Raw genomic sequence first — 17,341 nt, 5'->3', positions numbered from 1 at the left:
AGAAATACAAACTTGCTACTACCTACAAACCAATCAACCAGATCTATAACTTGTTATGTTCTCCTAAAGACAAACTCTCACCTCTGATGATACCTGGCATATATGAGGTTCCATGCTCTTGTAAATTGTTTTACTATGGACAGACAGGTAGATCTGTTCATAAAAGCATTTCAGAACATCAAGACCATATCTGTCTCATCAAACCGCAGAAATCTGGCCTCACACAACACGGAGTTGAAAACCCAAACCATAGGATCCATTGGGAAAAGACAAAACTTCTATATAGATCTTTATATAAACATGAACATTTATATAAAGAAAGTGCTGAAGCCCTACTTCACAGACCAAATCTAAACCGTAATGACGTTCTTGCTATTCCTAAAGTATGGGAAATTGTCATACAAAATTGTGTAAAATTTTTTTATATTTTTTTATATACGTTATCTTATTTTAATGTAATTCCCCCCCCCCCCCTCCAGATATATTTTAATTTAATTCTATAACACGCTACTGCACGCATATTGGGATTCCATTGTAATCATGCACCCTAACTGTATGTTATTCCTAGCATTGTTTGAATTAACTGTACTGACGATGTCGTAAGATACTTAGGATGAAATATTTACTCATTAAAACTTATTACTGTGGTTATTATGTGTATTTGTTTAGTTATTAATTGCACTAGGTTACCATAAAGCAATCATATTGTTGCTTCTTCGTTATCAATGCATGAATCGTTAATATATGTAAATAAATATGAATTTCTTTTTCACATTATCTTTTCATTTTTGATGTCTACTATTAGTAATACGTAATAACATCTACAGTGTTTTGTATCTATTAAGACAATATTGATGTTGGTACTGAGAGAAATACGATTCATCTTATAAACAGAAGACGTAAGCTTATGGTATTGATAAATACAGTACAGTATTTATACATTTACATTTATGTAAATGTATTTTCAATTCCTTGTGATTTTCTTTAATAACATTTTCTTTTCTTTAGCTTACTTTATTGTAAGAATATAGTATACAATACATATAACATATAAAATATGTGTTAATCGACTGGGTAAGGCCTTTGGCCAACAGTAGGCTATCAGTAGTTAAGTTTTTTTTTGGAGTCAAAAGTTATATGCGGATTTTCGAACAATGAGGGCATCGGTGCCCCTAATTTCCACATTGTTCAAGGGTCAACTGTGTACACACACAGAATATATACAGTATACATACATACATACATATATGTATATTGAATAAATATATAACATATAAATATACTTTTAATTTAGCAACCTACCAAATAATTAGCACTTAATGATACATATGTCAAAAATTAATGTGAACATGTAGGAATTATGTAACCTCACATTAATTAAAGAGTAATAAATTAATGTAAATTTTTATTTCATTCCACAACTTGATAATAGCAATTTTGCAACAGATCAATTGATTTTGATGGATTGCTTACAAGCAAATTGGCCATGAGAATACATGCAATTTATATGCAAAATATATTCTTGTTGGTGGTGATGGGCAGTAGGTAGCTTGATGGCAATAGTTATCGTTTTGTGTATTTAGAGAATTAAGTAGTAGGAGAGGGTCAGATGTAAGTAGCGGAGTAGAGTAAAGTAGGGTGCCCTCCTGCAATGAGTCCTTGGACTTCTTGGAAGTGTCACTTATTATAATAATATTTTCAGGCAGTATTTTTTTTTATGATGTCAGTTGTAGATTCATTCAACATTTATTTAAAAAAAAAAAAAACACTGTATACATGTACTTTAAAGTGGATAAACAATTTCCTTTGTTTCTTTTCAGCAGCAAGTCATACTTAAATATGGATGTCATCCTAAGAAAAAGAAAAGTCACCATTGAATAAATGGAATAAGAACACCAAAATCATGTCAAACATAAGGAACTATGACTATCATCTAAATCAGCATTTCCCAAACTTTTCCTACAATGGAACACTTCACAAATCCTGAAATTTTAACGGAACACCTTGGTTATTTTGTAATGTATTAATTAATAATTAATAATTAATTATTAACACATTACAATATTAATACTTAATTATGGCATAATCATAAAGATTATTAGTGCACCACTTATGTATACGGTGTGACACGTTGACAAATCAAATATTATTATTATTATTATTATTTCGGGCGACTCCAGGAGTCCTTAGACTCATCGAGGGAGGCCCTAAACATCATGTCCACACAACTATGCGATTACATTCTCACAGTATCTATCATACCTTGTCTTGAACTCGTTCACCGTCATAGCACCCACAACAGACTCTGCCAGCTTATTCCACTCATTTACCACTCTAAAAGTAAAGAACCCAGCTCTAACACCCCTGCTAACCACACTCTTGCCCAGCTTCCATAGGTGTCCCCTAGTTCTCCCACCACCAGTCCTGATCTCAAAAATATCCTCTGAATTAATCCTATAGAATCCCTTTAGCAATTTGAATGTCTCAATCATATCTCCCCTCCTCCGCCTATCAACTAGTTTCTGCAACCCACAAATCTTCAACCTGTTCTCATATGGTTCATTCCATAGACCTGTTATCATCTTAGTCACTCGCCTCTGGATCCTCTCCACCTCCTCCCCATCAAGAAGGAAATGAAGTGACCAAATCTGGGCACAGTAGTCGAGATGAGGTCTTATCAAGGCTCGGTACAGAGGTACAATAACTTGCTTGTCTCTGCTCGTCAAGGTATTTTTCAACAACCAAGAGAGTTGATGAGCTGATTTGGCTACTTTTGCAGTGTGCCCCCTAAACTTCATCTCCCTATCCACCAACACTCCCAAGTCCCTGGCCTCATCAATCTCTTGGAGTACAGTTCCACCAATGTGGTATACTGCTGCTAATCTTTTCACTCCAAAATGCATAACCTTACATTTTGTCACATTAAATTGACATCCATTCTCCTTAGCCCAGAACTCCAATCTATCTAAGTCATCCTGAAAGACTTTGACATCTTCAGCATTCACTATTGCCCTACCCGACTTTGCATCATCAGCGAACAAATGAATTGTTCCACTTAGATCCTTCCCTATATCGTTAATGAACAGATTAAACAGCAGTGGTCCAAGAACAGAACCCTGCGGCACACCACTAGTCACAGGCCGTCTTTTGGACTCTACTCCTGAATAAACTACTCTTTGATATCTCTCCATCAACCAACCACCTATCCACCTCACCAACCCTATAGCCATTCCCATATGTTGTAGTTTACGGATTAGTATTCCATGTGGTATCCTGTCAAATGCCTTTGCCAGGTCCAGCAGTATCACTGTAAACCCATTTCCCTTATCCAGTTCAGCCGTCACCTTGTTATAAAACTTGAGCAAGTTACTGAAGCATGATCTACCCTTCACAAAGCCATGCTGTCCCCTGTACAGTATCTCGTTTTCATCAATCCATTCCTGTATTTTTCCCTTGACTACTTTCTCTAAGACCTTGACAACGACTCCTGATATGCTGATTGGTCGGTAATTTGCAACCGTAGTCTTGGATCCTCCTTTATGCAGTGAAACTATTTTCCCCTCTTCCCACACCTTCGGGACTAAGCCAGATCTGAGACTCAGATTAAACAACATGGTCAAGGGCACTGATAATTCTTTAGCCTCTTCACGCAAGACCTGTGCCGGTATACCATCCAATCCCACAGATGTGTTCACATTAAGGTTCTGTAATAGACTAGTCACCTCCACTTCATTCATCACTATTCCCGTATAAACTTATGGTTCCTTCATTTTTTCAATGTCACCACCTGGATGATATGCTTTTGCAAAGTGCATGCTCAGTAACTCCACTATATCGACTGATTCAGTGACCTCCTTACCATCGTCATTCCTTAAAATCATTTTACCGTGTATAGTTTTTTTCTTGCTTGCAGCATATTGAAAGAACTGTTTTGGATTCTCTTTTGCTTGCAAAGCTAGTTTCCTTTCATAATCCGCTTTTGCTTTTTTTTTACCACACTCGTTACCTTTCTGGCCTGCACTTTATACCGTTCGTGTGCCTGCAGGTCACCCCTTTCTTTAAATTCCCTCCACAGTTGTTTCTTTTTTTGCAGCTCAAGCTTAATGGTGTTATTCATCCATTTAACCCCTACTTGTTTTACTATTCGGACCCTAGGTATACAATCAGCCATTACCTCCTGCAAATGCTCCTTGACCACTTCCCATGCTCTATCGACGTCCAGCCCTTGCAGTTGTACATGCCATGGCACTGATCCAAGCAATCTCCTAAGCTTGTCATACTTGCCAGCACGGTAATTCCACATATACCCTGTCTTAATCGAAAATTCCACACCTTTAGCCACCTCCCAGGTCAAGACCTTATGATCACTCTCACCAATAGGTGGCAACATGGTCATATTCATTACAGTCAAATTCTCAAATGCTATTACCAGGTCAAGCACTCTCACACACCTAGTATTTTCAATTACATGCTGTCTCAGATAGTTATCCCTTAATAATTGAATAAAATCCTTTTCCTTCCTCACATGTGTCCTCTCCACATAAAATATAAAATTCTCCCCATATAAAATTACATTTAAATCAGTTATCAATCACTCATCATCATCATCATGCGTATCAAGGATTTTGGCCTAGCGTGGCCTGTTCCGGCCTTAGAAGTCATCGTTGAATCTTTAAAGAGGACGTCCTGATTTTTTTTTCCCTAATGGTTTGTACTTTAAGGCTTGTTTTGGTAATCTTTCTATTTTCATGTTATCAATCACTGGACTAATGAAATCTTGTAGCATATTGTAGTTTCCAAGGCTAACATCATTAAATTAATTTGTGCTGATTTTCATTGACATATCCCATTCTGATCACCAAAAATTTATAATATTATAAATACTTACGAGTGAATGCAGACTTTTTCTCCTGTGTGCTGGTAGTTTTCCCCCTCCTTTTGTACATCCTGGAGATCGCTTTGTAGGCTGGTGGTGGATGACTCACTATCTGTTCCATCACAAACACCTTCAATAAGAGATTTCTTAATACCAAAATTAAAAAAAGTCCCTTGTCTCTTATTCATATTAAAATTTAAATCTGGAGGCCTTTTAAAAAATCTTTTAAAAAGACTTTTAAAAAATCACAGCACTATGGTTTTGAAACTTTCACCCTACAATATGAACTTGAGAAGAAAGTATTCAGTATTACTAGATTTGAGAACCAGATACAGACTACCTTGATCTTCAATTTTAGTGGAAAAATTTTCTTTATACTTACTTGCTGAATGTCACTAAAATATGCAACACAGATGTTATTTCTTTCAGTTTTGAATACAGAGGATACACCGCCCCTTTGTTATAATCCGCTTGCAGGCAATTTTTATGACTGGTCATAAACAGCGGTATTCCCTTTCCCAAATGTGTTAAAATTAATGATACACAGATTTTATTAGGCATTCTGGATCTGAGCTTTTCGACATATTCACGAATATTATTCTCTTCAGAATATTTCCACTATAAAATATTTATTCATGAAAAATGCTTAGAAAACTAAAATGACAAATTCCAGGAGAACTTCTCGTGGAACACTTATTCACCTTTCACAGAATACTGGTGTTCTGCGGAACATAGTTTGGGAAATCCTGTTCTAAATAATAATCAACTAAAAACATGAGTTGATTTGTAGAGAAAAAGAGCGCTCAAATATAAAGCCAAGGAATGCCATAAAATGAATTTCAGATCGATCAGGAACATTTGGCAGAGAAATAATGTTAATGAATCAACAATAATTTTGTCCAAGTTTAATTATGTACAATCACCCAAGACTGACTAAGGTAATTTCTGATCTCCGGAATGTCAAATATGAGGAAAGGTCAAGAAGATGCAATTTACAGAGTCTAGTGGATAGCAGGAAGAGAGGTGATATGATAGAGACCTACAAGTTATTAAATGGTTGTTATAAGATCAATGTTGGAGAGGTTTTAAAGCAAACGGTGGGAGATCAGGGGAGAACCAGAGGACATCTCTGGAAGCTATATAAGGAGTGTGTGAACAGGGATGTAAGAAGTAGGTTTTTTTTTTTTGCATGCAGAGTTGTGAATGATTGGAATGCCTTGCCTGAGAGTGTGGTGTCTGCAGAGAATATGAGTGTGTTTAAGGCACAGTTTGATGAGCTGTGTGTGTGTATGACAAAAGGACCTCCTAGATAAGTTTTTGACTCCAATGGGTTTTGTGATAACGATAATAATAAAAAGATATGGCATGACTGCTGCTTTACTTGCACAAAAGAAGACCACCAAACCACAACTAAAACCAAATCAGTTTTTACCTTAGTGATTGATTTGGCCTTATTATTATTATTTCATGAAAACTTCCATGGTGTCTACAGGAGACCCACACTATCCACACAATACTGAATGTACCTCTCCTTGAATTGAACATATTGACCATTAAAGTACTCACAAGTGACTCTGGCAACCCATTCCACTCATTCATCACTCACCAAGTGAAAAATCTAGTCTTCGTATCTCTGCTAATCACTTTGTTACTTGATCTTCAAGGATGACTCCTTGTTCTACCACCTCTAGCTGAATACTGAAATATTTTGTCAGTATCAATTCTATAAAGCCCTTATAGCAACTTGAATGTTTCTATCATATCCCTTCTTTTTCCATCTAATCAACCAACTCTTGAAACCTACAAACCCTAATTTATAAATACGGAGATCACTCATAATATTACTCACTTGCTTCTGGATCCTCTCCACCACTTCCTCATTTAATAAACCCATATGACCAAATCTGAGTACATTAATCCAGATAAAGCTACATAAAGGTCTTATAAAAAAGAATCATAATTTCTTTATCTCTTCTTGTTAGAGTGTTAATCAATAAACAAGTTAATTTGTTAATCCTATGAGTTCCCTTGGCTACCTTTGTGATGTGTCCTCTGAATTTCAATTTTATATCCACTAACATTCTTAAATCCCTAGTTTCAAAAATTTCCTGGAGTGCAAAGACAGGATAAGAATACGTACAGAGTACACATACCATCTTATTCTACACCATGACGTCACCTCTAGCATCCTGAGTTGTGTTTACAAAGCAAGTTGGGTTCATTGCTTCATGGGATCTAGCCAAACTCTCTGCTGAATGTCAGTACAGAACAAGGTGCACCATGACTCGGAACACAACTTTTTTTTCAGTCTTTTAGTGTCCGGTCATGGTGTTCCCCAATACCATTATAGATGAACTTTCCAGCTCTTTGTCGAAATCAGTGGTTTCTGTATAGGCATGCGACTGCCAATATTGACCGCCTTCAAATTCCCTGTGCATAGTTCAGTGAGATATGGATAGGGAACAGCCTTCATTGATCTAAGAATGTTAGTGGATATAGAACTGAAGTTCAGAGAACACATCACAAATGTAGCCAAGGTAACTCATAGGATTACTTGTTTATTGATTAACACACTAACAAAAAAAGAGATAAAGAAATGATCATTCTTTTTTTATAAGACCTTTTATCTGATTAGAATTTTTCCATTTGGTTATACTATAAATTAAAGATACCAAGAAATTATATACTTGGTTTAATCCTTTAACCAAGTGTAAGCAAACAAATTTGTGCCTAAGTATTTTCAGGACTGGGGCAGCTCGTATATAGAAGCTAATGACTTCACATCACTTGCCCATAATGCTGTGCATTATGCATGTCTGTAAGGATATTTGCTTTGCATTATGAGATACAGGCAAGTGATGTGAAGTCATTAGCTTCTATATACGAGTTGCCTCAGTCCTGAAAATAATTCAGGAGCATATTTTGTTTGCTTACAGTTGGATAAAGAATTAAACCAAGTATACAATTTCTTGGTATCTTTAATTTACCTTTTATCAGGATTAATGTACACAGATTTGGTCATCAATGAAAGCTGTTGATGCTTTGATCAATTGCTGCACACAGGAAGTTCTGTTTGTCTGTACAAGCCTTCTCAGACGATGATGGTGATCTCATTCCTAACAGATTGACTTCGGACCACAGTTATGCCTCTTAAACAAGCAATGAATTATTTTCCCATTAATTAAACACCTGGGATACCTTACCTTTGAGAAAGTAATCAGCTTTTGCTGTTTTCGAAATCGTGATCCCAGTCAGATGGCCATCCACAATAAATATCAAGCTCGGAAAGATCCTTTGTTTTTTCCATTATGATCAATATTACTGACAATTACTGACAAGCAGCATTCTTAAATAGTTGCCTAGAACAAGTGGTGATGCACATGACCAAGCATTTTGCATGCAGGCTACTTAAGTGATGTTTACATATATCTGCACAAAGGTTTCTAATTCAGTGGCCGGTAGGTGTGTGTATGTGTGTGTGTACTAGAATATTTTTTATTGTGGAAAAAGTTTGAAAAACAGTGGTCTATAAGCTTATATCTCAGTCTTTATATAATGGAACTGTTTTTATTTACTTCCACTTCCTTAGGATTTTAGTCAGAGACAATGCTAAATATAGTCATAGGATTAGATGGGACATTAATATGTGAACTAATGTCCCCTATGACTATATTTGCATTCAGATACTTCAATATTCTAAGTATTTCCAATTTATAAACCTCATTCTCACATCAGTTCCTATCACATCTTTCATGACAACATCCTTAATTGGATGATAGACCCTCGCAAAGTGCCACTAAGTACTCATATTTTGTCTGCTTTCATCACCTCACTACTATTATCACTTGTTCAAGTTATCCTTAGATAATCATTCTTCCTTTTACTTGCTGCATAGAAAAACGTTAGGATTTCCTTGGCCTGATTGGCCAATTCTTCTCATAATTTGATTTTGCATACCTTACCATGCTGGTCACCTTTCTTGTCAGAGCCCCATGTTGCTCATGATCTTGCTGATCACATTTCTCCTTATATACCTTCCACAACATTTTCTCTTTTTTGCAGCTCCTGTTTAATACTACTCCTACTCACCCATCTAACTCCTACCTGATTTAATTTCCTAATCTTAAATATATAGTCTGATATTGCTTCCTTCATATACCCTTTGACAATCTCCTTGCAGTATCTTATGCCTAACAGTATCTAACCTTCCCTTGCAGTATCTTATGCCATGATACTGCCTCCTAAGCATGTCATATCATAATCACCAGCCTGCAGTTTCACAAATACTGCTTCTTAACTGAAAATTTCACATTTGGAAACCTCTGAAGTTAATATTGCACAACTGCAATCCTCCAGTCAGAGACAACTTGTTTAACATAGTTATTTACAGATCCAGCACTCATTCAAGTAATTATCTCTTAGCAGGTGAATAAATTCTATTTCCTTCCCACCATGTGATATTTCCTCCTTCCGTTCCTGAGGACATAGGTTGTCCTCAAAGACAAATTATTATACAGCAAAGTCTCTTAAAATAATTATTCAACTTCATTTGTCCTTTCTCTATGCATTTCTTTGTTAAGCTCCCTTATTGTTATTAACCTATAGACTGTTACGATGGCAATAAAAGTTATTGCTATCACCCTATTGCCACCATTGTAATGAAACAATATAAATAAACAGGGTTTATTTTTTTTAAATGTTAATTTTGTTTTTGTTAATGTTTTTTTAACGTTAATTTTTTTATGGTGTGGGTTTGAATGCAAACTAGCAAAATCCACAGATTATGCATGTTTTTGAAACTATTTTCAGTTTTGAAAAATTATTGAAGTTGTCAAAATCGTAGTAATATTATTTTTAATTGGTAGCTATCATTTTTATTTCCTGGTTTGATACTATCACATTTCATGGATAGAGCTAGCATAAAGCATTTTAAATAGTAAAACAAAAATCATTATTGAATACAACTGCCACTATAGTATAACAGCATGTCAAAAGTAAACTACTTATAATAAAATATGAAAAAAAAAAAATTACCTGAATTAGCATAAGCAGGTTGGCATCAGGAACAGATGTTTTGAATTTGAGTGCCTGAACAAGTTCAAAGACCACAGTACGTGATAAAATTAATTTGTCACGTTCCTAAAGAAAAGAAAAAAAAGAGAAAGGGAAAGATTTTTACAATAAAGAAAAAAAATGGACTTGGAACTCAACTTTAATATCATCTGCAAAAAATAATACATAAATAAATATAATAATCAGATAGAGAAAGAAAGCTACGATAATGGCAACATGAGAAGATGATGTAGTTTTGGATGATCTCAAGTGCAAAGTTTCAAAATTCAGAAAGCAAAAATCATTTTTTTCCCCACAAGTCGTGAACTTCAAAGTTTACAACTCGTGGGAATATCTTCTAGGAGGAAGTGGAAGAGATGAGTGATCTGGAGGTGATTATTATTATTATTATTCAGGCCTCCAAGGAGTCAAAAGACTCATCGAGGGAGGTCCTTCCTAAGACATAAAGTCTATCAAGACTCACTGAGGGGAGGTCCCCCCCTGAGAAACACAAAGTCTATCATACCACTCTTTAAACTCACTGACCGTTCTCGTTCCCACCACTCCATCAGGCAATGCATTCCACGGCTCAACCACCCTCCACACTTGTGGATAAAGACTTCAAATTTTGGGTACACATAGCTAAAATTGTAGAGATAGCACATCAGAGGACAATGACATGCAGAAGTAAGGATATTATGGTTCTATTGTTTAAAGAAATTATAATGATAATAATAATCTAATAGATAGGAGGTGGAGGGGAAGAATGACTGAAATATAAGTTGATGAAGGATTATTACCAGATTAATGAGAATGAGATTTTTTGCTAAATGGGGGAAAACAAGAGGCCATCTCTGGCAACTTGTAAGGAGGATGTAAGCAGGAGAGTTGAAGAATAGATCTTTTGAATGCAGGTAATTGGGATTATCTGAGAGTGTGGAAAGTGCAGAGACAGTGAATGCATTTAAGGTACAGTATGATATGTATGATAGTGGGACCCCCCCACCATGAGTCTGACTTCATAAAGGTCTGAGGATGATGGTAATAATAATAATCCCTCATTTACAGTAGAGGATTATTTTATGCAATATATATGATGTTTACAAACTGGTTAATTAGTAACTTAGATCAGGAGACCTGATCAAATCAGAGAACTAACAAATAACAGCCTAATTTGGAAGAAAGTTGTTGACCATAAACTAATAATGAAATTTTAATTTTGTTAGCTGTCATAATATCTAGTACCACCAGAAGATTATGATGATTTTAAAACTATAAAAGTTTTAAATGGAAAACTTTTCAGAGCTCACAAAAATACCTCCATCATGAGTTGCTCTATATTCCTTGGCTTAAAAGACACTCTTTTTTACATGCTTATTAAATAATTTAAGGAATTTACAATGTACACAGGATATAAATTAAATTAAACTTTAATCTATATTTCTTCTTTACAAGTGCATACATTCACCTTTTCTTATGTTACTATTTACAAGAGTATCTGAGACAAAGAGTCAAAGACTCATTGTGGGAGGCTTACATGCCCATTAATTACACAATAGTTATATTTCTAATTGAACTGATTCCTCTATGAAGCACTTGCAAACACCTCTGGCAACCCAATCCATGATCCTACTGGATCATTTAAATAATCTGGTAGGATTTCTCTATCACTTTGATTAACTCTTGCTCTTCCAGTTTTATAGTATCATCACACAACTGAATATTTTTTTTAAAATAATTTCTTATATTACTGATGATAAAATTAAATAGCAATAGCTCAAGTACAGAGCCATGTATTGCACTACTAGTCATCCACTTTCTTCTTATATCAGCCAAAGTTATCCATACACCAGTTTCAAATCCATAGTAATTGCCTTAGTAATTTATTATATTTTAAAATTAATCAAGGTGATGTGGAGAGCTTACAGGACGATTTAAATAGGGTGTCAGTATAGGCAAAAGGTAATAGGTGTCAGTTCAATATGGAGAAATCTAAAGTTATGCATTTTGGGATAAATAGATTACAAGCTGTGTACCACAGGTGGTGGACAGAGAGTTAAAAGTTTAGAGGACATACTGCTAAGTTTGCTTCCTTATCTCTACTTGTTAACGAGTTCTTCAATAGCCAAGTAATTTTATGGACTAACTTAGTAAATTTAGCAATATATAGACGTATCAAGGACTTTATATGTCCTTGATATGTCCACATCTGAATTACTGTGCCCAGGTCAGGTCCTCTGGATTTCCGAAGACGAGGAAGCAGTGGAGAAGATTCAGAGATGAGCAATCAAGATCGTGAGTGGTCTGTGGAATGTTCCTATGAGGATAGATTGAGGGTGTAAGGACTGTAGAAGATGGTTGATAAGAGAAAAAGAGGGGATATGATAGAAACATTTAAGTTGCTTAAAGAGTTTTATAGGATTGGTGCAGGAGAAATGTTTCAGCACTTTGCTAGAGGGACTTGGCTAGAGAATAAGGGATCATTCCTGGAAGTCGAATAAAGGTGTGGTTAGTAGAAGTGCGAGGAGAACATTTTTTGCTTGGAGAGTTGTGAATGAGTGTAATGGGTTGCCAGAGTCAGTTGTGAGTGCTTTGTCTGTTAATGGGTTCATAGTTTGGGTTTCCTGCGATGAGTCTTCAGACTCCATGGAGGTGCTTGTACAATAATAATAATTATTATTATTTTAATTTTATTATTATGTTGCTGCTTATGTCTCAATTTCTAAATATGATAGTGATGAGTTCAGAAAGAGGGCTGTGATAACAAATGATTCAATGTACAGGCTGTGTAGAAGCAGCAGCTATGAGGTTTTGAATGTGTAGAGTGAGTTTGATGGTAGAAAGGACTTATATAAGATGAATGGCATACACTTGAATGGAATTGACATCAAGAGTCTGGAGAAATTATTTACTGGGATGAAACCTAATGCAGAGAGTTAGAGAAAGCAGACCATTGTGGAAAGAATGGTGAGAATGTGCGGGTGTTTCAGTATGTGTTGTTGAGTTGTTGGCAATGTCGCGAGAGAAGTAACAGTGTGTAAAGAGGGCTCCTTTTTCAGATAAGTTTTTTGAAATAATTAATAATATAAGTGTGTGTTCATGAGTAAGAGTTGCTGTGAAGGTTGTGTGCTTGCAGTGTAATTAGTGTGCAGGATATTTTGTTTATGTTTATTTAGGAATTAGTTGAAATTAGAGCTCAGTATAGTAAACCAGCGAAGGAATGATGGCAGTTGCTTTGTCCATGCACGAATTCAATTTTGATTTCAGTCGTTTCATGAAAAGTGAGGTGTGTTATATGTACTTGTTTGATTATATAGATAAATTATGGATATTAAGACAGATGGAAGGAGGTTGCATGCAAAGTGTGAGCTGAATGAGGACTTGATGAGTGCTAATATGTTAATAACTAAAAGTGTTAGTAGTGAGAATGCCATGAGGAGGATGAGTGCTCCTCTGATAGAAAAGCACGGTGTAAAAGAGCAGTGAAAAACTGTTAAAAAAAGTTTTGAAATAGAGAAAGAGCGATCTGAGACACTTAACAATAGATGGCAAGAAAATGATATGAAGGCAGCAGAAGTTAAAAACAAAAGGTGTAGTTAAAGATAATGTGGTGAGTGGCATTGACTACTGTGTAGCTGGCAACAAAACTAAGAGTTTTGTTGCCAGAATAAATGAGAGCGAAAGTGTGACGCAAGGTTCGAAAGATGAATTGGTTAAGATGAGGCAAGAGATGAAACGAATGCGGAATGAAGTTAAGAGAATTCGAGATATGTACAGAAGAGTGAAAATAATGAAAGCAAATAATGTTGGTACAAAAGAGGTAACAAAATATACATGAGTGGCATTGTATGGTGATCCAATTATTAAAGATGTGCTGGATGAGAGGATGTACAAAGTATGTTTTACTGGCGGTAGATGAGTAGAGTGACTGAGACATTAGATATGAGAAGTAAGCAAGCAAAGGCATTGGTAGTTGCAATAGGTACAAATTCCTCGACTATGAACAAAGAACACATCAGATTGGATATCAGGAGGTTGTTGAGATGGATAAAAAAAAAGTGTGATAGGAAAGGTAGTAAAAGTGTGTTGCCCATGTATGACAGTGGTGAGATGAGGCTGAGAGCAAGGATTATAAATGATATGTTAGCAGAAATGTGTGAGTAGAAAGGAGTGCAGTTTGTTAATGTGTGGAGTGAATTTGAAGGACAAAGTGAACTGTATAGGTGCGATGGACTGCTTTTGAGTGGCTTTGGTGTGAGTTGCTTGGAGAGACTGCTGCTGGAAGGCAGAGAAGTGAGTGCAGAGAATGAATCTGATCAAGTGGTAAGCGATGTGGAAGAATGAAGATTAAGACAGGAGAGATTGAAGAGGTGGTTATGAATGAAGAGGTGAGCAGCAGGAGTATGGAGAATGAGTGAACAGGTGTGCAAGACATGCAAGCAAATGGGGAGGCTCAGGGTGGACAGATGAACACAGCGAAAACTGTGTTAGACAGTTAGAAAGATAGATGCTCCAAGAGGATGTGTAGACAAAAATGGAAGGGGATGACCTAGAATTAAGGGAAACAGTTGGATCTGAAGAAGGTTCAAAGATGAATAAGGAGAAAAGAAATTATTATTATTATTATTATTATTATTCAAGCCTCCATAGAGTCAAAAGACTCATCGTAGGAGGTCATTCCTAAGAAACACAAAGTCTATCAAGACTCATTGAGGGGAGGTCCCCCCCCCTAAGAAATACAAAGTCTATCATACCACTCCTTAAACTCATTAACCGTTCTCACTCTCACCACTTCATCAGGCAATGCATTCCATGGTTCAACCCCCCTCCATGCAAAGAAACCACTCCTCACCCTCTTGCTCACGGTTTCCTTTCATAACTTCCAGGGATGACCTCTTGTCATCACTCCTTCCTGCTGTTCAACCAAGTGAAAGAAATCCCCAGTGTCAACCCTGTAACCACCTCTCAACAGTTTAAAAGTCTCAATAATATCACCTCTCCTTTTTCTATCCACCATACTCTGCAGTCCATATTCCCTCAGCTGATCCTCATAACTATCAGTGCACAGTCCTGAAACCATCTTTGTTATCCACCTTTGTACCCTTTCCACTGTTAATTTGGCTCAAATCTAATTAATTCTCTCAGTCCAACAGAACTACAGTATGCAAATAATCATATTACACATTTGCATGTAACACGTGCTCATGATACTTAGTAGAAAGTCACGATTCATACAGACATGTCATACGAAAGTGTTACCTTAGCTACCTAGCAGGTACTAACGTTTTTTGTATTCTTAAACCTTTTTTGCATTTACCATTTTTTTTGTACTGTGCAAGCCTTGAGAAAGCTAGTCAGTTACTAGCGAAACCGGTAGGCAATATTGTATGAACATACATACGAATTAAATATCTATGGTCAGTTTATCGATAAGTCTTATATTTTTTGAAATGGCTCAAGTTAAGCATGGAGAAGTCACATCAAATAAGTAGTGTCAGTGGAACTAGCTAAAGATCCAGGAATAAGCTTCTGTGTTTGTATACAAATGCTAGAAGTGTAAGAAACAAGGCAAATGAAATGGTTGCATTAATTGAGTCTGTTCACCCAAACTTTTTGGAACAAGTGAGACATTTTTGGATGAGGACGACAACATCCTGACAGGAATAGAGATGGGAGGGTATGATGTGTTTCGTGAGGATAGAAAGGGTAAAAAGGGGAGGGGGGGGAGTGCTATTGATGATAGAGAAGAATTATGTCCATATGAAGTACAGATGCAAGAGGGGAAATAGTGCCAGTGCCTTTGAGACAGTATGGTGTGAGATAGAGGGTGGACAGAATGAAATACATAGTTGGATGTTGTTATAGACCTGGTGATGTTGATGGTACTGACTATGAAAGGTATTATCAATTTAGCCAAACAAATAAGAAAAGGGTGAATATTATGGGCGATTTTAATTATGGCAATACAGACTGGAATGATGAGATAGCAACTGGAAGTAAAGAAAATGAGTTTCTTGAGTTTTTTGAGGGACAACTACCTCAGGCAGTATGTAACAGAGGGCACATGAGGATTGAGAGTTTTGGATTTGATCATCTCATCAGAGGATGGAATTATAAATGAGGTTTCAAATAACCCTCCAGTTTGTAAGAGTGACCATGAAGTAATTACCAGAGTGGTTGCCAGCAGCATGAGGACCTCAGTGAGAAAAGGGTATATGTGGAACTACAAGGCTGGTGATTATGAAGCGTTCTGGAGACAGCTGGCAGGTGTAGCATGGAATGAGTAGTTTGTTGGAAAAATGATCAATGCAGCTTGGGGGATAGTTCTTGAATATCCACCAAGCTGCATCTGGACTACCATGCACAGATTGGATCTTCTGAATTCCATGTGAATAAAGTAGCTGTGGAAAGCTGTAAAGACAAGTTACAAAGATTATATCAGGATTATGGAATGTAAATTACAAGGACATAATGCAGACACTGGTGAACATAAGAAAGAGGGGTGGAGATCATATGACAGAGAACTATAAACTTTTGAAAGAGTGTCAGAGGATATTGAGCGATGAAAATTTTCATCATATAGAAGGTGGAGAGAGGTCAAATGGGTATCCTTGGAAGCTAAGTTTGTGCATGGTTAAGAAAGGAGTGAGATCTAGGTTTTTCTTTTTCTTTCAAAGAGCAGTGAATAGAACTGTTTGAGTGGAACAGTCTGCCTCTTGAAGTAGTGAGTGCATCTAGTGTGAATGAGTTTAAGAGAAGGTGTGAGAGCTGATGTGGGTAATGTCTGGCCTTGCTTGATGTGCTGTTAACTTATAGGAGGCCTCAGATAATAATAATAATAAAAATGAACTTTCTAAGATCAAACTTTATTGCAAAACAATAATACTAACTAAATGTCTGATTTTCTGTTTTGTGATAAGGAAATCTCTAATAATTGCATATGACAGTTATATATCAATCATATGTAACATAACCATTTTTCGTTGAGTTTGACCACTGTTTATACACACACACCTTTTATATATTTATATACACATAAACACAGCTGACTCTGTAGCAAATTCACTCATTATGACAAAGTTCCATAGGTGTAATGCTTTATTTAAAAAAAATTCACTATAAGGTGAATAAGATTTGCTATAGAGAAAGTCAGTTGTATGTACAAATGAATACACACAAATATAAATCTAATCTTTTTAGAATATTCAATCTAAATACAAAAGAACATAAATGAAATCACTTTTTTTTTTTTTTTTTTGATATTTGCATATTGATAAAGGATACCAAAAAGTTATTACCCTAGATAGATTCCGGTAACAATAATGGCACAAATCAGATAAATTTTGATAATCAAGTGGAGAGTGCTGGATGACATATGCCAGGACTTTACAAAATGGATCTAAAATGGACTGA

At 36.0% G+C, this 17,341-nt stretch overlaps 1 protein-coding gene across 1 annotated transcript in view; it reads right to left on the bottom strand.

Annotated features, from left to right (window-relative positions):
* The window catches only part of unc79 (UNC-79 domain-containing protein), a 1,277,183-nt gene that overhangs the window by 308,363 nt on the left and 951,479 nt on the right, over positions 1-17,341 (bottom strand). The window contains exons 45-46 of the mRNA XM_090395893.1: positions 17,227-17,337; positions 9,911-10,015 (exon numbers count right to left, since the gene is read on the bottom strand). Coding sequence (XP_090252019.1) covers positions 9,911-10,015; positions 17,227-17,337 — 216 coding nt within the window. The remainder of the gene's footprint in view (positions 1-9,910; positions 10,016-17,226; positions 17,338-17,341) is intronic.

Source organism: Typopeltis vanoorti, chromosome 1, assembly GCF_054136105.1.
Source record: "Typopeltis vanoorti isolate ZY-2024b chromosome 1, IOZ_Tvanoo_1.0, whole genome shotgun sequence".
Classification (NCBI taxonomy): domain Eukaryota; kingdom Metazoa; phylum Arthropoda; class Arachnida; order Uropygi; family Thelyphonidae; genus Typopeltis; species Typopeltis vanoorti.
Note: the sequence above shows the minus strand (reverse complement) of the source record. Positions and strands in the feature narration are given on the sequence as shown.